Source organism: Mycothermus thermophilus (genome assembly GCF_041956435.1).
Source record: "Mycothermus thermophilus strain CBS 625.91 unplaced genomic scaffold VTJ04scaffold_3, whole genome shotgun sequence".
Taxonomy (NCBI): domain Eukaryota; kingdom Fungi; phylum Ascomycota; class Sordariomycetes; order Sordariales; family Chaetomiaceae; genus Mycothermus; species Mycothermus thermophilus.
In genome coordinates, this window is record NW_027191429.1 from 3,995,958 (window position 1) to 4,016,950 (window position 20,993).

General features: G+C 57.3%; 5 protein-coding genes across 5 annotated transcripts; 1 reads left to right on the plus strand and 4 right to left on the minus strand.

The window, feature by feature from the left end:
• Positions 1–4,344: 4,344 nt before the first annotated feature.
• VTJ04DRAFT_5593 (uncharacterized protein) lies at positions 4,345–8,405 on the minus strand (the record flags this gene model as incomplete). The annotated part of the gene is made up of 3 exons (XM_069363724.1): positions 4,345–5,152; positions 5,277–8,176; positions 8,235–8,405. 3 exons carry the CDS (start codon positions 8,403–8,405, stop codon positions 4,345–4,347), a joined length of 3,879 nt encoding a protein of 1,292 aa, XP_069220542.1.
• A 241-nt stretch (positions 8,406–8,646) lies between these two features.
• Positions 8,647–9,852, minus strand: VTJ04DRAFT_5594 (uncharacterized protein; the record flags this gene model as incomplete). The annotated part of the gene is made up of 1 exon (XM_069363725.1): positions 8,647–9,852. The coding sequence occupies one exon, from the start codon at positions 9,850–9,852 to the stop codon at positions 8,647–8,649; it is 1,206 nt and encodes a 401-aa protein (XP_069220543.1).
• Positions 9,853–13,663: 3,811 nt separating this feature from the next.
• Positions 13,664–13,936, plus strand: VTJ04DRAFT_5595 (uncharacterized protein; the record flags this gene model as incomplete). Its single annotated transcript, XM_069363726.1, has 2 exons — positions 13,664–13,806; positions 13,876–13,936. The coding sequence occupies 2 exons, from the start codon at positions 13,664–13,666 to the stop codon at positions 13,934–13,936; spliced, it is 204 nt and encodes a 67-aa protein (XP_069220544.1).
• A 1,516-nt stretch (positions 13,937–15,452) lies between these two features.
• Positions 15,453–15,776, minus strand: VTJ04DRAFT_5596 (uncharacterized protein; the record flags this gene model as incomplete). Its single annotated transcript, XM_069363727.1, has 1 exon — positions 15,453–15,776. The coding sequence occupies one exon, from the start codon at positions 15,774–15,776 to the stop codon at positions 15,453–15,455; it is 324 nt and encodes a 107-aa protein (XP_069220545.1).
• A 39-nt stretch (positions 15,777–15,815) lies between these two features.
• On the minus strand, positions 15,816–16,355 carry VTJ04DRAFT_5597 (uncharacterized protein; the record flags this gene model as incomplete). Its single annotated transcript, XM_069363728.1, has 3 exons — positions 15,816–15,884; positions 16,050–16,183; positions 16,262–16,355. The coding sequence occupies 3 exons, from the start codon at positions 16,353–16,355 to the stop codon at positions 15,816–15,818; spliced, it is 297 nt and encodes a 98-aa protein (XP_069220546.1).
• Between the last annotated feature and the right edge of the window lie 4,638 nt (positions 16,356–20,993).

Here is a 20,993-nt window from a genome sequence, read left to right on the forward strand (position 1 = left end):
CTGCAAACTCCCGCCAAAACCGGGTGAAATAAATTCGTCGATTGGCAAGCCGGTGAACGGCGCGCCGTTTGTGCGTATGCAGGAAAAATATTGACTGCGCAGCAAAGCAGCCTGCCTGCATGCTCCAACCACATTGAAGCATTGAAGCGGGGAGCTGGGCGCTGCGAAGTCCTGCGTGCTTCCGCGGGGGGCACCTCTGCTTCCGCCGTCAACAGCCGATGTCCTTCCTGTCCATCTGATTTCTTCGTTGTTGTTGCTGTGTTGGAGGTGGCTGGTGTATGATGCCACGATCTCAACCACTGACAAACTGCTCGTCGTCAGCAGCAGGGCTGCTCACCAACCTCGCTCGCTCGGCCTTGCTGCTCTCTCCACATGGCCAAGGCTCAACGGACCACGCAGGACGGCACCTATGTATGTACATACATACTGTATGTATGTCCATGCTACCACTACAGACGTACTAGGTATCATCGTTGCTGCGTCGACTGCCGGCTGATGCCGTTGGTTCGACTTGGCCCCTCGGACTCGCCAGACGTCACGCCGCGGTCCGCCCACCTATGCACTCGGTGTCATATCGCCGGTTGGGGGCGACGCCACAACCGGTCACCCGAGGCCGAGATCCCGCACCCGGACGGTTTTGCTCCCTCTCGCCTAACGGCCGTTCCCGGCATGGCTGGCTCGGTCCGCACAGACTTGCTTCCCCGTTCCATATTCACCCTATACAGTGACTCCACTGACTGACCAATGTTTTACTTTGTGCATGTTCATGTTTTGTGTGGTTGTCTTGTTCATGGCCTTCCCTGGCCGGGCATGGCAGCTAGAGGCGAGCCGAGACGAGGCGGGCGGCGGGCCGTTGGCGGCACTCCCTCCTCTCCACCGTCCCTTCCGTCGTGACACCAGAGCCGCCGCGTTGCGCGGTGTGACTGACCGTGGGCCTAGGGACTGCCGTAGATCCCCGAAGGGACACAGGCCTCGGCAGCTATTTGCAGAGATACGACAAGCTTATGTTAACGGTCTCCATGTAACAGCGCACAGAATCCTGCGAATACACAATGCTGACAGCATGGCATCCAGACCGGATGGAGAGTGAGGGCCCCTCACGTCGGCAGTCCAAGTCAGGCCGACATTGATGAGTCTATCTTTGGTCTCAACCAACCTTGATCTCCCTTCGGTCCGTTATGTGGCCGCCAATGTGCCGATCGATCGACCAGTTCAGTCGATCTCGTCCAGGCCGTTCTTCACCGATATCCACTCCCGGTCTGGTGATGGTAGATATTCCCCCTCTCGGTCAACGAGAACAGCTCGCCGCTCGTGGGCAGGACTAACCCCTCAGGTCCTAGATTTCCTTCGAGACGATCAAGATACAAAGAAAAAAAAAACTTTTCGCGGATCTAGGTCTGTGTCGGGTAGGTAGTTTTCGGCCGTGAAAGGGTGACGACAATTTTAGCCCATGCAGCGCAACCCCGGATTCATCCAGGCTCGGAAATCCCGCCATCCGGCAATCGTTCAAGAAAGGAAGAAAAGTTCCATCTCAGATTGTCGTGTGCCCTCGCTTCCTCTGCGCGGAGGGGGGTCATCCAAAGTTATTCCGTCTGACGAGGGAAGATCCCGCATGCTTGGCATGCAAGAATCGAAAAAAAAAAAAAATAACCTTGTTCTAGCTTTTTTTCTTCTCAGTTGATGCCCAATGGTCAGCGGGATCATGCAGTCGAGCCCTTTCACACAATGCGTAACTTCCTTGCTCAGACTAATACAAGTATGCTTGAGCCCCCATGTCCGTCTCAACCATCACGTCACTGCGTTCGACACCATATGCGTACTCCGTACGTAGTCTCCTCCCATGGCTGGCGTTGCATATGGTCCGTGCCTCGTCCGTCCACATGTTCGCAATGCGCAAATGCCTCACCGGAGCCAGGACCTCTGGTATGTACTGGCGGAGGGGCCCGGTTCCTACTGAACAGAGTTACAATAATGGGCCGCAAATGAGGTTTCGTCGCACGTGGCTCTGTTGGTGGTTGTGCCGGGCGGGCCAAAGCGAAAACGAGAGCCAGATGTCGTCCCCTCCCACCACCCGTTGTTTGTGTTACCCTCCCGCCTCCCTTTTCGGATTGTAATCGGCGACCTGGTACGGAGTACGGAGTACCTCGCGTCAGTCAGGAACGCCGGGCGGTTGGCTGCTTGGGGGTTATGGAGTACCTAATATTGTGCTCGTTCTCGCTTGAAGCGTGAATAATAAATAATAGTTAGGGGCAAAGTGGACATCTGGAAGGCTATGAGTGATGAGTACCCATAGTATCTCGCGATGAAGAGTCCTGGCACTGTAGGAGATGCAGGAGGTCGACCAAGGGTTGCCCATCTCGACCATCACCCGAGTACAAGCATTGACACATCGTGCAGCCGTTGGTCATCGCCTGCCACAGCACAATATCACACGTCCATCCATCAGCGGGATCGGCAGCCAAAGATACACACATGTCCTGCCGTATGAGGTCATACTCCGTACACAACACTGGTTGACTCGCACCGCAGAGGAATAGCGATCTGCCCTTCATGAGAACAACCGCAAACAGAGCCAACCAGCCAGGCGAAAATTGCCAACAGACAAATACAAAATGCGTACCTCCTGTAACAGAGCAGTCCTCTATGCATTCTAGTGTATACGTAGTCAAGTCGATCCCCCGCCCATCATCAACCGCTCCTCTTTTCTATTCTCTTCTTCCTGCACGCCATCCCAACCACCAGCCATAGCCAAGTCAAAAGAACACAACACAAAACAAAAACAGGCAACCCCCCAAAGCCCAGCCCAAGAAAAACTCTTGGCTCAGCAGTCGGAGCGGCACGGGGCCGCGATCCGGTGCGCGGTTGCGGTGCGGTGCGGTCCAGCCCAGCCCAGCACACACACACATAAGAGCGGAGCGGGCGGGCCCCCACCTTTTACTTACACTTTTGATTGACGAGGCCTTGTCTCTTGACAGGGCTGCCATGTGCGCACTGGGTCCGCTCCTCTCCGTGTCTCCCCGCTCCTTTTTTTCTCCGCTCTCCGCCTTCTCCGCTCCAACCCGCCCCCGTCTTTTGTCGTTTGTCGCGATCGGCCTGCCTGCCGTCACTTCATGCTGGCTTGTCATGTGAGGAGAAAAGGGGAAGGGGGGCCAGCATCGATCGACGCGACGTGGCCTCTCGCGGACGGGTTGGGTGGTGCTGGGATATGTGAATCGATGCAGCTGTGCTATGCTTGTTGGGGGAAGTTGTGCTGTACAGAAAGAGGTGGCTTGAGCTGGGGATTGTGTATGGCGCCTACACTACGGGGCATGGCTGCTGTTAGGTAGTCCGTACACACACACTACCTGCTCGGCAGAGACAACTATGGAACGATCTTCGATTTGCGACGGAGCTTTCCGTCCTCCAAAAGGGAAATCTAGAACCCGAAACTAGCTCAAAAACAGGCTTTTGTAGGCGAAGTCTGGGCGGCAGATCGCGATGCGTATCCGTCCCTAGCAGATGCCAATTGTCTGTCCGGAGTAGGTTGTCAAAAGTTCCTTGGCACAAACCACCGCAGTCGATCACAAAGAAGACAAGCAAACGTCGGTTGCCTTGATTTTTCAGCTTTCGATCTCGAAAAGCACCAAGTCTCTTCGTCCTGACTGGCGCGGACTCGATCCCGTCGTCGTCTGGTTTCCCGGTTCGTCTGTTGGAATTACATTCATCGAAGACCATTCAAGCTTCCGTCAAGTCAAAAAAGGCGGTGAGGTCAACAAGCGCAACAAAAGCAGAACCAACAGCATTTTCCATGCATAGGTGGCTACCTCCTACGTATACACAAAAAGGCATCATCGCGACTCGCGCCCTGATCCGTCTTGATAAGTCAGATCCAATATCAGCAATTCCGGTTTTACTGAAAGTTCTGTGCATGCAACAAATTGACACAAAGCCCCCGGCGGCGGGCGGCGGGCGGGAAACGGTTCCGTATGCGAGTCTTCGGAGGATGCTCCGTCGATAATGCGCGAGGGAATTGATCCTGCCGATCTTGCGACGACGTATCCACCTGTCTATGTGTATGGTGGAGTAGAAAGAGGCCTTAGGTAATCCACTACACGGTAAACTATCCCACATCGTCCTCCGCTTAGGTCCAGCCACCAAAAGACCAACCAGACCGGCGTTACATCCGATTCGTATTCACCGTACACCGTAGGTCAGGTATCGTATCTACGTAGTGTAATGATCGTCCCCCAGGCCAACGTCCAACGTTCAACATCCAACGCCATCTGGATCCTCCTCCGAGCCCCTGAGCACATTCAGTAACTACGCTCCGTAGATAGATTTCGGATCCCATCCGGATGCCCTACACTATGCCAGCCCCAAAGCCTCCACCGCGGCTCTGATCCGCGCCTTGTCGGCCCGCGCCCAGTCCACGCCCCGGAGCTGCCTCCCGGCGGCCGGCTCGTCGTGGAACAATCCCCATAGCTCGTCCACCACGGTGCTCCGCACGCGCGGCCACGGGTGAAACAGTAGCGCGCCGAGGCGCGTCCGGGCCTCGCGCGCCCCGTCCCGGCGGCTGACCGTTTCTTTCTCATCACCAACATCATCGACATCATCCCCCGGATCCGAACCCTGTCCCGAACCCGGACCGGGAGCAGCACCCGTGGCAATTGCCATTGCTGCGGCGCGCCCCAGCTCCACAATCCCCGCGTACACCCTCACGCACGCCTCGATCTTGCGCACGTTGCCCGTCTTGTAGCACGCCTTTTGCACCTGCAGACAGAGACTCTTGTAATTGACCACGCCCGGCCCGCAGCGCGCAAACACGCCCACGTCCATCAGGAACGCGGCCACCTCGAGCGTTGGGACGAGCACTCGGTCGACGCCCTGCCAGGCGCGTAGGTTGCGCGCGAGGGAGGCGCAGACGGAGTTGGTGTTGGCTTGCGACGAGGTGCAGAACTCGGCCAGCGCCGCGCGCGAGGCGACGACGAGTTCCTCGTGGCCCGTGTCGGCTGAGGTTACCATCCCCGAGAGCAGCGCGTCCATCCACGCGGCCGGGTCGGCGAGGACCGCGGCCGCCGCGGGGTGCAGCCAGTCCGGGTGGTGCAGCAGGTTCAGGAGGAAGAGAAAGTAGGCCTTGGAGGAGAAGGTGGAACGTCGGAGGTCGGTGGCTTGGCTGTATAGAGAAGTAGTAGCGTGTCAGTCAGTCATCATGGCTCGTGCGTACGTAGTCTCAAGGGGAGGAGGAAGGCAGCCCTTCAAGCACAGGACGCGAAACAAGGATAACAAGAACTACTCACCTCGGTATCAACAACGCCGCCAGCGTAGCCTGTGCCTGTGCCCGCACGCGATCCAGCTTTTCCGCCGCGAGGCGCAACACGCGGAGCAACAGCGGCGAGACCAGCTTCTCTCCATCCTCGGGTCCAAAATTGGCATCCAAGCCTGCCCACAGCGCCCGCACGACGCGGAGAGCCTCGTACCTCACATTAGACCCGATATCACCCCGCGCCGTCGTCGTGTAATCATCCAACCCCTCCGCCACCAGCTCAACAAACACCCCCGCGTTCTCACGCAACAACAGCAGCGGTCCGCTCCAACCAGCGCTCTGTTGACCGTCACCAACACCACTGCTGCCGGCCCCGACCCCCGCCACCAAGCTCTGCAAGATACACGCCCTCGTATCCGTCCACCCGTCCGCGCGCCACCGCTCGACCAGCGCGTCGCGGATGAGCGACTTCTCCTCCTCCTCCGCGGCAGCCGCCGCGAGCGGGTACACGGCGGCGAGGGCCGAGAAGTGGCCGCTGGTGGTGCGGGTCTTGGAGGACGCGCGGGCGCGCGCGGCGTCGGCCCAGCCGCGGACGATGGCGTCGCGGTCGGCCGGGCGGCTGGCGAGGGCCAGGACGACGGCCGCGTCAGACGCGGCGGCGATGATCTCGGGCTCCGGGGAGGCGAGCCAGCGCTCCAGGTTGGAACGCGCGAGCGCGGCGAAGGTGTCTAGGGCGGGGTGGCTGCTGGCGGCGGAACGGGAGAGGGCGACGAGTTTGTCGCCACTCATGGTTCGTAGGGCGCTTCCTGGGAGGAGGTCGGCGATGGTGGTAGGCTCCGCGACGGCTTGTAGGACCGGAAATGCGGACACGATCAGCCGACTCGCGGCTTCGGCGACGAGCTCTGGCTTGCGGTAGGTCTTTGTATCGCAGTTTCGGAGAATATCCAACAGCCCCTCGGCAGCCAGGTGGACAAATTCGGACGGAACTCCCTCGCGAGCGGCCGCCACTCTAGGAAGCGCATCCAGCACCGCGGCGAGCGCAAAAAACAGGCCATGGAGCTCGTCGACCTGGCGAGTCTCGAGCGCTCGGATGGCCTCCAGCACGAGCTTGACAGACTGCGTGAGCCGCTCAGCAGGATCGCCGGCGCCCGCCGAGGCCAACTCGGCCGTGACGATGCCATACGCCGCACCCGCCGAACGGCGGGACGCAGCGTCGACATCACCCACGCCCCGCCAGCCCAGCAGTCCGGCCAAAATCGCCTCTCCGTAGCGCGGCGACAGCTTCGTCGCGCCGAGGGCAACCTCCCTTAGGGCGCGCGACCGCAGCGCCACGGCGTGGTAATCCACCGTCTGCACGAGCCAGATTCCCTGGTCGACGGTGTCTGGGTGGCGACCGACGAGTTCCTGCAACGCAGCTGATGCGCCGCGGCGGATGTTGCCGGAGGGGTCGAGGCAGGCGGCGGTGACAAGCTCGATGGCGACAACCTGCAAGACCGATTTCTCCGTCTCGTGTCCTCGCAGAGACTCCACCGGCACGGCAAGCAGCTCAGACGTGTAATACCGGCGTGCGAGAGACCAGATGCCGAAGCAAGCAGCGTCGCGGACGTTGGCGCCCGTCGACGCTCCCGAGGTGCTCCGTCGCTCGAACGCGAGGCCCAGCAGCAGCGCCCGCACGATATCAGGGAGGTTCTCGTTGGGTAGCGACCGGCGGTACAGTAGGTGAGCGAGAGTCAGCATCAGGCCATGCCATTCGAGCGGGTCGACCATGCTCAGATCGCCGGCGGAGCCGCGTCCCTTGCCGGGCAGCACGTTGCGTTGTAGAGCCTCCAGCACGGCCTCGACGACCTGGTCCGCCATGTCGGCATCGAGACGCAAGGTGACGATGCTGAGAGCTTTGCTGGCCGCGAATCGGACGGGTGTGTCGTTGTCGCCGAGGCTGTCGAGGAGGAAGCCGATGGACGCCTCGACGTTGTCCACGGCGTCGGGGATTTCAGCGACGACATGGAGCAACTGCACCGTGACGGCCCGCACCACTTTGATGGCTGCCTTTCGTGCCAGCGCTGACGAGGTTGGGGACCCAGCCTCGCTGGATGGCGTTGTTGCCATGCTATGTACCGCAGTGAAGATATCTGAAAGGTAATTTTGCATGTCATGGGTATCGGCCGATGACTTCAGGGCTCCCGCGAGGAACGATAAGACGCCGACGTAGTGGTATGGCGTGCGTTGTTCTGTTGCCGTGGCTTTCTCCGGGTGGATGGCGGCGAGCGCCCAACGGATGAGGGAATCTAACAGGCCAAGCTGCTGCATGTCACGGCGCATAGCCAGACGGACGAGCACGGCGCAGGAAGCGTCACGCTCGCGTCCCGGAGCAGCGAGGTATCGCAGAGCGATAGGCAGGATGCGTGTGGTAATGCTGGGCAGGCCGGTTGGCCAACTCCGTCCTGGAATACTCGGAAGAGCGCTGTTTTCGTCCTCATCGGCCTCATCGCGGGTAGACATAGTCGAGAGATCGAAGGGCGCCAGAAGTAGGTGTGAAAGCCAAAGGAGCACAACGTAACGCTCCTCCCAGGACCATATTCCTGGAACATCCTGATCCTGATCATCCTGGCTATGAACCTGGTGGTTTTGCTGTTGCTCTTGCTCCTTCTTTGCCGCTGCCACTCGTTCAGCCTCCTCGAGGCCGGTGAGCAGAGGCTCGAGGTAACGGGCCTCATTCGGCAGGAAGCGCACAACGACTTTCTCGCCGCGGATTTTGCAGAATGAATACAGCAGACGGCAGATGGCGCGTGGCAGGGGAGTGAGAAGGCGGCCGCGAGCTGGTGGACAGGGACGCCGGGCCAGGAGATGCTCCAGATAGGCATCGGCCAGTTGGGGCAGCCATTTGGGCAGATGGGGGTCCAGAAGTTGAGGAAGTTCTTGGAACGGATCGAGCAGCTATTTCACCCATTAGAAATGTAAAAGATGGGTTGGTCCAGCTCATTCCCGGACTCACCTGCGAGATCAAGCGATCTGTCTCCCGGGTTCGCACGCGCGACCGCACAGCCGAGCCAGCAGCACCGTCATTTTTGCGGAGGAAGCGCGGCAGTGACCGATCAAAGTCGGCGATCAAATCGCCCGATATTTTCTGGAGCTTGATATCAAGGTCGTGCTCAGGGGCATCCATGGCAGAGACCCGGGGATAGGGAGACAAAGAGGGGTGAGGTGAAGGAGCGAAGTTGGAGTGAGTGGGTCTGTGAGAGTCGACGTCTCTTGCCTGTCAGTGGCTCAAAGTCGGGCATCAGGCAGCACATTTTCGACAAGACCGCTGCGGACGAGATCCATCATCTTCCAAACCCATGGCTGACTGCATAGGACACGACCACGCCGAGAGCAAGAAATAAACATTCGCCATAAGTAATTCACTATTATCCATGGGATGGGAGGCGGCTTATGCCCGCCACCGCCCTGGCTCCCACCACCACGTCCAACGCCGAACTGTGTGTTGATGCATCCGGCCCTCTGCCAGCGTCTGGCGGTCCCCACCACGATATGCCAAACTGGTTTTGGTCGTTGCGGTTGCGCGTCCATACGGCGTCAGCATTGCGCAGAATGGCCAAGAGGAACTCGTCGTCCGGCACCGCCTTGTACAGGTCGACCAGATTGCGCATAAAGATGCCCTTGAACTGGCCGCCGTCAGAACCGCAGTCAGGCTCACAGCCATTTGCCTCACTCAGGATGCCGTTCTCATCAGTAAGACCCCTGAGAGCTGCCTTTGCCGTCCGCACCGCCTGGTCTAAAAACAATCTCTCTCTGGTGACCGCGGCCAGCTCGACAAGTCCTCCCAGGAGCACTCCCTGATTATACGTCCATGTCGCCATGCCGTTGTTTACGCAGCCACCGTCGAGGAGCATCTCCAGGCCGTCGTTAACCAAGCCTTGCTCGTTGATCATCCCGCTCTTCTCAAACCAACTCCACATCCCCGCCGCGGCGCCGGCGTATTCTATCCTCTTGGCCGGCACTCGTCGCGCCAGGCTCGCCCCCACGCTGATGTACAGCTCGTTGGCGATGGCGTTCTTGTAGTCGCGGGCTTTGCTCCACCAGATCCCCCCGCCGCACTCATCGTCGACACCGCCCCGCATGTCCTCGAAGATGCGCTCGGCCATGTCGAGGTACGCCGCGTGCCGGGTCAGATCCCATGCGCGGATCAGCGCGAGCGCCCACCAGCCTTCGTCGTCGTAATATTCGTTGAGGAACCCGGGGAACCCGCGCTTCGAGATGGTCAGATTGTATTCGGACACGGGCAGCCCGCGAGCGTCAAATGTCTTTTGTGCTGTAGCGTCAATCTGTTGCGCATTCCGGAATGTGGTGGCGATGATGTCGGGCACATCGACGTGGCGGGCCCCGGAGACGTCCGCTAGCGCCCAGTCAACGAGCACCGTCAGGCAGTTCGCGCCGTTCCACCATCCCGTCGAGTCCCAGATCCCTGTTGACGGATTGTACCAGCGTTGGAGGGCCTTTACGGCTGCTAACAGCGTGTCAGAAGAAGTATCGAGTCCCGTCGGATTCCCCGGAGCCGCGGATGCTAAGTGAAGCCCGAGAAGAGCAATCCCGGCGCATCGAATGAACATCATTGGTAAGTATCGCGTCCTAGTTAGGAGGCAATGGAGTAGTTATCGAAGAGCACCCGACTCAGGGAAACTCCCTGCGGCTTATCCCGGGTTTAAATGTGCCCCATCTTGGAAGCAACATGACATGACATCACGCCTCAGCACAAGTTCCAGCGGCAACATCTGGGCCAAGCAAAGCTGAATTTCACAACATCAACATCATGTTGTGTGTTGTGTCCAGACACGCTGGCTGGCTGGTTTTATAGTAGGCGATACCATGCGCCACACTCGTGCCCGGTCGTTTTCCTGGATCCGTCATGTTGATTCCATTTGGAGATGGACTCCCGGCGGTCAGCAGCTGCGCAGCGGTACGAACGCGGTGCAGACCGGCGCAGAGGCGTTGCTCAAACGGCGGTGCCTCTGGGAATGTCCGGGATGAGTGGAGATCACCGGACCGGCCCCACACCGGAGGTGTGTGTACAGGACGGACTGCCGGTGCAGTGGCAGTCTGGTCTCTTGAGAGGTCCGGACGGCCGCCGCTGCCGAGTAACCTGATAGGCACAAGGCGGAATATACACCGCCTAGAGACAACCATATCCCAAAAAGCGATTGACAGACACCTCAACATCCGAGTCAACCTGCACGTGCGCTGGTCCATCCGGCTAATATCTGAGACCATCCCTTCCCCTTCCCAAACAGAGTCACCGCGTTTCACGGAATGATCCGACGTCATGTCCTACGTATGTCGTATGTATGGCTGGGCCGCCGAGGCAACACAGTTGTGCAACGCCAAACGCGGAAATCTGCCATCCAACCTCAAGTAGATAAGAACCCGTCCCTCCCTGCTGACGAGATGGTTTGTCAAGCACTACTGTTTTATCCTGCCCGGGCCCGGATAGTGTGACGAGGACGGAATTCCGGTCAACAAGTCTTGTCGAATAGGGGTTCCAAAGTGATACCTTGTGTACGACGAGCCTTGATGAGGTGCGGAGGCGGTAAGCTAGTGACTCCCCAGCCGGGTAATTGAAGGATGACGGCAGTGGATAAAAGGATTTCCGTTCGCCCCGGTAATGAACTCCGGCTTGGTGGGGTTCTACCGGCGTATCAACCCTAACCCAGGACCCATCCACCCCGCGATTGCCCCATATTTTGGACCCACAGTTCCGGAGACCCGGCCGGGCTGGCTCGGCTTGGTGGGGCACGCCGAAGCCGACGATGGTGTTGCAGCTTGCAGCTTAACGCCGGGAACACTACAAGCATGCTGTTGGGGGAAAATCATGAATTTAGGAACCGATACCAGAGCAGGCAGCAGAGAGTTTGAAGAGAAGAACTCGGGCTTACAAGAATGACCCTGCAACTAGAACCAATACCTCCGACACCACAGCCGGCCTCGACTCCCACACTTTTATGTCCGAGATACAGCCTAAGTATCGGGCCGACCGCACAACTCCATGCCCAGCGTTTTTGACATCTGGTGGGAGTCTCTGCCCATATCAGCACACCTTCCATGGAGAGAAAAAAAAACCCAACTGCTTCCGCTAGCATTCAAAAGAGATTAAGGCATCCGTGGACCGCACAGGGCGTATGTATGTACATACCTAGCATGGCAAATGCTCCGTGACGCTCTGACATGGAGTTTTTGCGAGGCATTTATTTCCCATCACAAGCTTCAATGTCCACGCAAAAAAAAGAAAGATACAGATTAGAAACGGGAGGGTGGATCCGGCCCGAAGCGTCCTGATGAGCACTGTCGGCTCAAGGGGGGGCCGGGGGGAGGGTGTGCCCTAACTACGAGTACACAGTAAGTCTCTACACACGAAACCTCGCCAACCGGAAGAAATGTCAATCCCATCCCTCCAGCCAGCTCCAGCCAGCTGCGAGGTCTTGCTTCAGCACACCCTCAGGCCCGAGGATCTTCGGAACGTGAGATCCTGTTCCTCAGCATGGAGTCCCCAAGACGATCCCTAATCTCGCTGTCACCCGGTTGTTCGCCGGCATCAACCTCCAACCCATACACCCACAATCTCTCTGTTCTGCGGGTTGTCGGCTCCCGGACACTGCCGCGGAACCAGAACTGCGCCAGCAACGACGAAACCTTCCTGCCGCCAAGCTGCAGGTCCCGGCGGATCGGGGCTAGCGCATGCACCTCTTTGCGGCGGTCAGCGCACCAAAGCAGAGTTTCAGATGCGCGCGCCGGCACTCCCTTTCGCCTTTGCGTAATACTCGGTAGTGGGGTGTAGCAATGCCAGGGGAGTAGCGTCTGCGGGAGATCGATCACGGCAGCCCGTGATGCAGCCACCAGCAACAGCATATGCGAGAAAAATGGTGGGCAAAACCCTTGGTGGTAGTATGCTCCGTGCAGCCAGCCACATACATACGTAATAATGCGAGGCTGAATCTTGAGATCTTGGAAACTCCATCTCGTATCCGATCTCTCCCGGTCTCTCGGATGTCAACGGTGACGTCTTGTCGTGGCTGCGATCCATCAAGCATATCTTGTCGTCGTGGTCGAGGTGAACAGCACCCTGGTTAGCGAGTCCACACAATAGTAACTAACGGCCGTTAGTATCCGGAGTGCCGGTAACCCTGCATTTGAGTCACGCAAACACCACTATTACATGTGATTAATGTGTTCTAGGTCTCTCTTCTCCCTCTTTCTCGAGCAACGTCTCCGAGAGCAATCTCCGGGTTTATTGGAGCCTACCCCATGTGATGTCTTCACATCTCATTTCTCTTGGATCTGACTCAAGTAACTACTCTCCTCCGCACTCCGTATCCTATCGTGTACCAGAGCACTGTCCATCACACTCATTGGGAGATGCAAACTGAAGGTTGCGAACTGAGACACCCACGAACGCGCGCAGCAAACCCCACGCTTGACAGACGCGCCAATCACGCTGCAACGTCGCCTGCAGGTGTCTGAAAGGGGCAATTGGGGAAAAGAGGGCCAGATCTCCGTGCAGTAGCAGGTAGGGAAATCCGGTCCAACGGCGCCGATCCCGTCCTCTAGCCGAAGGAGGGGGGAAGGGGGATGAACAAGAACAAGGGGGGTTAGGCATGTAAAGTTTGTCTGTGCGACGGTAACACAAAAAGCACATGCGCGCAAAATCAACACTTTTAGAGCATCTGCTTGAGAATCGGCGTATTGGGAAAACCAAGCACATGCCCTGGGCAAGCTACAGAGATTGCATTGCACCTGATCCGTGTGTTGATGAATACCGAAGCTTTGGCCGTTGAAGCGGATATCCCCAACAACTACCTAAGTTACCCGAACCCACAGCCCACAGCCTCGGAACATTGACAGCCATTGGACATATGTATCAGCGTCAATGAGAATGTCTCAGATTGACAACCTCGGATTGGTGTCATTGTAACTTTGTATGTATGAGCTGTGACTGCCATGGTGGCCAGTCATCTGTCAGTCAGGATGTACTTCCATGCCTCAGAGAAATGACAAGCACACCGCTTGACCAAAATCTTTTCTTTTTGCTTTCTGCCGGTCGTACTGTACGGCGTCTACTGTCTCGGACGCGGTGGTGTCGCGTCACAGGATCAACAGATGATGCCTCCAATAACCACAGCGCACTTACACTTCGTCGTGCTTCACGATAGCCATTCTCCTGACTTCTAGAAGCCTATAGTACTCCTACCTAAGAGCAGGCACCTCGGTAGAGACTTTTTGATGCATGAATTTCAGGTGCTTATGTAATTGTAGGTACCCGAGGTAGATAGGTATCTTCCTCTGTAGGGACTTCATCACTTCCCAGCCTCGTATGTACATCCATACCCCAGGTCCCCGAGTCAAAGGCCAAGCCACGTCAACGCCCCGGGCCGCATGATGATGACCCAAGAGATAAACTACTACCGTACCCGATCACTACTACCACCTCCCAAACCCAGTGATGTAGCCTGCCAGCCCCAGCTTGACAGCACGCACCACGCAACAAGACAGGCATATCCACACCCACTCATCTCCAGGTCCGAGGCACCGGTCCCGACGAAGCCTTGCGACCTACATGGGCACCGGCAACGCTAACCGCAACGCAGATACCTGCCGGACTTGCGTAAACGAAACCGTAGCAACAGCAGCAACAGCAGCAGCAGCTGAACATCAGCAGCCACCACGCCCATGCATCTCCGGAGAGCGTACCTTACTCACCGACGGCTCCGGGCCGTGACGGTGACCGTCACTGTCACCGTGGCTGTCACCGCGGCCGGCGTGAAATGCAAAACGCGTCATCAGCATCAAGCATGATCGATCGGTTCCGTCTTTTGGACTTTTTGCTTGGGGGGTGAGGCATCTCGCTTCGTCTCGCCTCGCCCTCGCCTCGCCTCGTCTCGTCGATTCCTACATACATAGGTACATACATACGTACATTCTATACTACCATGGCCGCAGGCGACGGTTACGTTTCCTTCCTCCTTATCCGGTGCGTCGGCGAGGCGGGACGAGCCAAAGCTTTTATGGATGGATGGTTCCTGGTTGCCAGGGGTTGGATATCGATGTATGTACGTACATACCTGTCGAGGTACATGTACGTACATTCCACTGTCCCTGATGCCGGTACTGGAAGCGCATTCGGAGGAGATCAGTCAGGGTCATGCATATATCTATTGTGCCAAAAATACCAGAGTCAAAAACACCAAAGGGGAGGCGCATCGCGCACCTCCATTACATCCACTCCATGTCATGTGCTCTCGCATGTCTCTGAGGTTGTGCTCAGTCAGTGTCTTGCGATCGGAGGCTGGAGAAGGCATCCCAAGCCATCGTCGATCCCAGCTCAGCTGGTGTGACACAAGTTTGAGGTGGTTACCTTACTAATAGGTAAGTAATAGGTGTGGGATAGGGTTATATGTATGTAATGTATGTTGATGGACATGTGGCTTGCACCATGCAGCAAGCAGGGCTGACCGATCGATCGATCCGCCGCCACCCGGCGCCGGGTGTTGTTGGTTGGGTGTGTGTTTGCTTCTGTCGCGCCCTAGTTGCTGTCTCTTGCCCAACTCGGCAGTTTTGATGCCGGGTCAAGCATCCAGATGCAGCGTCGCTTGCGAGGCTACCTGAAGATAGTACACACGACGAGATGACGAGAGGGGAGAAGAACTGAGACAGGCAGGCGCATCAACACAAACGGGGAACTCGTCACTGTCATTCTCATTTACTTTTTTCTTCTTTTTCCATGCCTTGCTTCATCGCCTTTTCCTGATCAGGCAGTTTTCCCTGTATCCCGCTCTACTTGTCACAACGCCTGAAACCAAACCGAGCCTCCATATCTTCCCGTTTTCCCGACTCTTTTTTTCCCTCCCCTATCCGATCCTCCCAATAACTTCCAGAATACAACCGGTAATAGCAGGTGCCCAAATCCTAGTCCAAAGTCTATTCCCAACCAAGGCACCGAATCAAGCAGGAAAAGGCAAAGAAGCGAAGTGGAAAACAAAAAGAAGAACCATGTAGTGTAGCAAACAGAACCAACCTCCCAAGTCTATCAAATGCAAACACCCTTTCCGATCCGATCCAGAAACGATAAGCAAAACACTTTTTGCGAACATAAACGCCCGTCCGGTTCAAGGTGAACGTGGGTCCAGCCTGGCGTCTCGGTCCTGTCCCGTGACATGGCGTAACTTCATATCGGCTCTGTACTGTGCTGTGCGCAGTTGGATTGCCGAAAGCAGCGCGGAAGAAGAATCAGAAGGGTCGCGGAAAAGCAAATGGTCGTGACAAAGTACCGGACAGTCGGGGCAAGAGGCGCATGTCGTGCCACGCGGAGGGGGAAGGTCGGCAAGGCGGCAAGGAAGTCGCAGCATCGGGAGTTGGACAACAGACCCGAGGTGAGATTGAGCAGCGAGCGAGCGCCGTCGGGGAGGACACATAGAGTTCCTTCTGGTGTTGCCTTCCGTGACACAACGCTGGCGAAGCGGTATGCAGGTGGCCGTTTTGTTCCGCACATGTCGGCGAACGATGCGGATTGCTGGATCACCGCCGAAAGTCACAGGCGACGTTTGGTTTGGCCATGCCACTTTCCGATGACCGTCTGATCCGGTGGTTTGCTGTTGCTCTATCAGTGCCTGTGTCAGCATGGAACCCTTGACCTGGACGAGGCAAACGACGGCATGCCGTCCATGATGGCTCCAGAGCTCCCGTCGGGTGGAAGACGCTCATTGGAAAACATCGCTCACGGAATCCGCGCTGCTGGTACCGCCGCCATCGAGATGAAACTCACCTGCAACGCTGCCCGCGGATGCGGTGGGAATGAGCCGCCGGGGACGCTACCCGCCACCAATCCCGCATACCCAGTTTGCCTCAGACGTAGCGAGCCATCTTCCACGACGCCCATCTGCCGTGACCGCATCCAGGCTGTTTAGCTGTCCAAGCAGCTGCGGCACGAGTGGAGTTTGCAGTACCGGCACTCCCAGATGAACCAAAAGGGCCCACTGAGGCAGATGTGGCAAGTCCATTGGATGAGAGTGTTGTCCGTCTTGATCATGACAAACTCATGAGCGCAGTTGCTGGTGTGAGCGAGTGCCATGGTGTCTGATGGTTGAAGTGTCTGGAGGTTTAAGTCAGCAAATAGCCTGAGACGTTGGAAGGGACCAATCTTCTTACCTACTGGAGACTAAAGGGTGGTAGTTTGGATGAGAAGCGTTCCTGTCTGGTGGCGTTAGCTTAGTGCCCTGCAGTGCGTCGGGATGCGTATCTCACAATAGACTAGCGCAAGGAGGTGGGTAAACAGTAGCGTTGTAACAGAAAGCGAGATGGTGATGTTGGCTAGTGAATTGGCCGTGAAGCTGTCAAGGTCCTGGAGGAATATCGTCGTGGCCTTTATATGCCGTCAAGACCGGTGAGACTGGGAAGCGTGGGGGAGAAGTCAAACAGTGTCGAGCGTGTTGCCGATGGTCGTTTGTTCAACGTGGGGCGTGACGGGAAGGAATTCGAATTTTGTGTGGCATATATCCAAGTCGGAAGCTGCAGACCTAGGGTGACGGGAGAGACGCTGGCTTTTAGAAGTCTGGGTCGCTCAGTGACGAGGTGGAGGTCCAGGAAGGGGTGCGCGGGTGGATCAACAGTTCAAGTTGGACACACACGCCTTCTCAGGTCCCGGTCAACACCCAGAAACAACGGTCGGACGGGACCAGAGAAACGTCGCAGGACGGCTTCCGGGTGCCGAGGTGAGCGGATCCGGAATCGGCATGGGTCGACAAGGCCGGTGAAGCGCGAGCGATCCTGTCTAAGTGTACTCCCGTCTGCCGATTTCTTACTCCCCTGGTGTGGTGTGTGTACTCGTAGGGCTTAGGAGGGTGCTGTAGACGGCTAGTTACAAGGAAATGGGCAATTGGCGAACCAAAGCACGGTAAAGGAGCCGGCAATCCAAGACGAAACGGATACAGCCAGCTGAGAAGCCAGGACATGATCGGACGGCTCTGAGATTCTGCGCACATCATCTGCGAGGTACTCAGTATGCGAAGGGTCTGGATCGAATTGGGGCCCTGCGTGATAGACAGAGGTGGAGAACGCTTCAAACCACGCATTTTCCAGCAGGGGACAAGAGATCGGACGATGAACCCGGGACCAGGATCACCCTTGATTCGACACGGCACGGGGGTTGCCTGTTACGGCGATGTGGAGGGCGACAGTAACCTCCTTCTTGGGTGAGCGTATGTTCAATTGGGGTATAAGTGCCGCATATAAGAAGTCTTTTAGCCGTTGAACCTTGGTTGAGCTCTTTTGCTAGCCGCCAGACGGATGTGTTGAAAAGGGACCACGCAATCCAAACAGGAGTTGATGTTGGGATCCTGGCGCGTGCCTGAGGCAGTTTGAGGCGCTTGTAGCCTGTCTGGAGCTATTCCGCAGTCATCAGTCCCATCGCGAAGGTAGTTAGTGAGCTAACCCCATGGCTGGCTGGGATGACGCCCCCATTGGCCCCAGCATCACAAGCCTAAAAGCCCTCTTGGCGCTGTCACAGGCCCGTCACTCGTTCTCTCTTCGGCCGTCGATCCCCAGGCGCTTGCAGGCAGGATTCCGTACAGAGTACTCCGTATGTATCGACAATAGGAAACATGGCCGGACGGTGTCGGAATTGAGCGCCTCGTTCGCCGAGGAACTAACAGGGTGGCACATGCCTCGTGCGCGATGGCAGTGTGACGGCGACGCCCGGGTACCTTGCATGTGCTGTGGAGTGGACTCGAAACAATCGAAGGCCCTATCTCGATGAGGTTTACAAGATGAGGTGGACAAAGGTGTCACCGTCCCGGTCAAGGTCCGCCGTCATTGAACGGGGTACTCCGGACGGCGTCGTCAGGTCGTTTGGAAGGTGAGAGAGAACGCCATGACGTTGCCGCATTTGTCTGGATTCGATGTGGTGCAAGAGTGGGACAGAACCCCAGACAGGGCTTGCTGTCAATGCCAGACAGAGAGGATGGGTAATTGCCATGTTCCACGTTGTGTGTTGTTCTTGTTGTTGACAATACGATCTGAAGTTTTTCTCGACACCGAAGTTGAAGTTACATCCGGGTGGTGAGGTCGGTCTTTCCCCTGGTGCGGTTGACGGATCAGGCAGCCTTCAGAGTTTTCCAAGCCCTGGATGCTCCTTCTCTTTTGGTAGCGCTATCAGGGCTTGACAATCCTCCAACTAGGGCCCGGGCGTGAATGGAAAGCACGAAGGAAGCACGCACGTAAAGTACCTATTCCGTAATGCTTTCCATATAGGTACCTACATTGGGCAGCGCTCGGGGATGATACTGCTTCCCGTCCGTCTCACGTGCTTGCGACCGACCGCACCCTTTTGTTCTCCTCAGCCACCTACATTGTTCATCAGTGTCATTATCACACATGCATCCACTACCAACTATTGAGCCCAAAATCTCTTGGACCAGGTTACGACGGAGTGCTGCGCCGCAGCCCAGCATCAGCATCCAACGGTTTTGCCTCGCTCGACAGCTTTGACAGCGGATCAATGTCACTCCACCATCTCCGCCCTCTCTACCTACCCCCGCCTCCAACCCGCTCTGTCTCTGACCATACCTTATGCATCTTCGGATCCGCTGGGCCCCGAAATGGGAGTTTGTCCTCTCACCGGTTCCCCCGCGATTGAGCCCCATCTTCCGTTTTGGGACTCTTGTGGCCCAATGTGGTAATACCATCATCAGGCTCGCCAGCCTGGGAAATGGATGGACATAGAGATGGTCAAAGCACCCAGTTGAGGCACATCAAACTTCACCTTGACGGACATCATCGCGAAGCTAGTGTGAGCTCGAGACACAGCCGAACTCAACCAACAAGACACCCTGTTTTCACAGTCCATGGCCTGACGGCCTGACCAGGGCAGCCCTATGCCACCCTGGCAGAGAATATTCTGGGGGGCTTCGATGGCCAGGGCCCTGGGCCACACAGCGGGTCCATCATGCGACGGCGGCGCCGACGGTGACAGGGCCGATTTACCTAGGTGACGTTGGTGACCTTCCAGAAGCTCCTCAATGTTCTAGCGCCGCTTGACTTTGCCAGCATCAGCATCGCATCGTCAACCGGCGGCTGGCGATGACTTCCTGAACCACCTGCTACCTATGTACATGTGGAGCAATTGGGCATAGCACTGACAGTGGTCCGGAACTCTCGTCAGTTTGTACGGAATATCTAACAGCGGACGTTCAAGGTCCGCCCTCGCCCCGACGGGAGTCGTCGCCGCCGCTGTCGTGGACATCTTGCCAGCAACCGTTGGATGTTTCAAGTTCACCCACAGGTGATCCTCCCGTCTTGCAGCCCAAGCGCGACGAGTACTCGGCCAATTGGGCGCCATTCCGCATCTCAACTGACCTCAAACACATGCGGCCGTCGCCGCCGACCTCCTGCAAGACGAGCGGCCGATGCCCTCGCTAATTACAGTGTTGATAGTGGCCTGCTCTCTTGCCATGGCTCGCGTGTTGATGAAGCGCCGACCTCGAGGACCGACTCGGCAGTTTGCACCGCAGGATCACGGCGGAAAGGCCACGGACCCGTCACAATCGACTGACTCTGGCATGAGAGACTGCCTTGCTTCCTGCTACGCACACTTTGTTCCGGGCGCACAGAACCACCAAGCTAATTTCCTCAACCGTCTCCGGTTTCAGCCTGGTGGACACCCCATCACAACAGAATGGAAACATTCCGCCATCCGAAACGCGGACGCCGCTGGACGCTTAGCCATAACTAACTCTCGGTCTACCACTGGAACTGCCGCACAACGGGAGGCAGGACTGAGCCTTGTAGCAACGCCAACAACGCTTAGGTTACACGCTGGCCCGCCCGGTGGCATTGTTGTTCCTGGCTGCCGATGACAGCCAGCCAGCGAGCCGGCCAAACTGACGCCGGTATTTGCTTCCGGGCAGCCGGGACAATTCCCGTGACAGCATCTAGATTCCTGCCGCATACATACTTGATGTTTGGCATCAAAAATGATCTTCGAAGCATATGCGATGACAAATTGCGGTTCTCTTCGGCTACACACTCCCGGGATTGACTTTGCATTGCCATACACTATGTACATACAAATGGCCTCGAGCTTGACGAATTCCGCCCCTGGCTGCTTGTCCTTGTCACTCCCGTCGGGGATCCGCCAAGGAGTGGGTGGTACGCCGTTGAAAGAAGCGTGGCCTGCGACAGCAGCCCTGGCAGATCTTCGCAAGGGTCTCCGTCACACAACACACAACGCGGGCCTCACCCCACCTCTTCTCCCCCCTGTTTCCACCTGTCCGAACCAGTTCAAAGGTCTGTCCGGATCTCCGTGTTGGCCTCCACCTCGGCCGACGAGCTGACAGCCGGCAGCATCCTTCAGCACCTAAGTAGTAAGTCCCCCTTCCCCCACGCCACCGGTTGCCTGTCGGCGGCTCTCGGTCGCGGGAGCGATGACGAAAGACCCTTTCTTTATGCTAGGACGTACATACTACTGTAAGAGTATGTGTACTCCGGACATACATACATCCGCATCTGTACAGGCCACACCGGCGCGAGAAGGCCCGACACGGCGTGACGTGCCTTAGCCGAAGGTAACCTGGCTAGTTGTGACGAGCAGGACGCTGTGAACGGATGAAATTCGAGAAAGAGGATTCATTATGCGTCCTCCGTACGCAGTCACGATTCGCTTGACCCATCACTCCCAGAGCCACGGCCGGACCTTCACACACGGCCCCGGTAC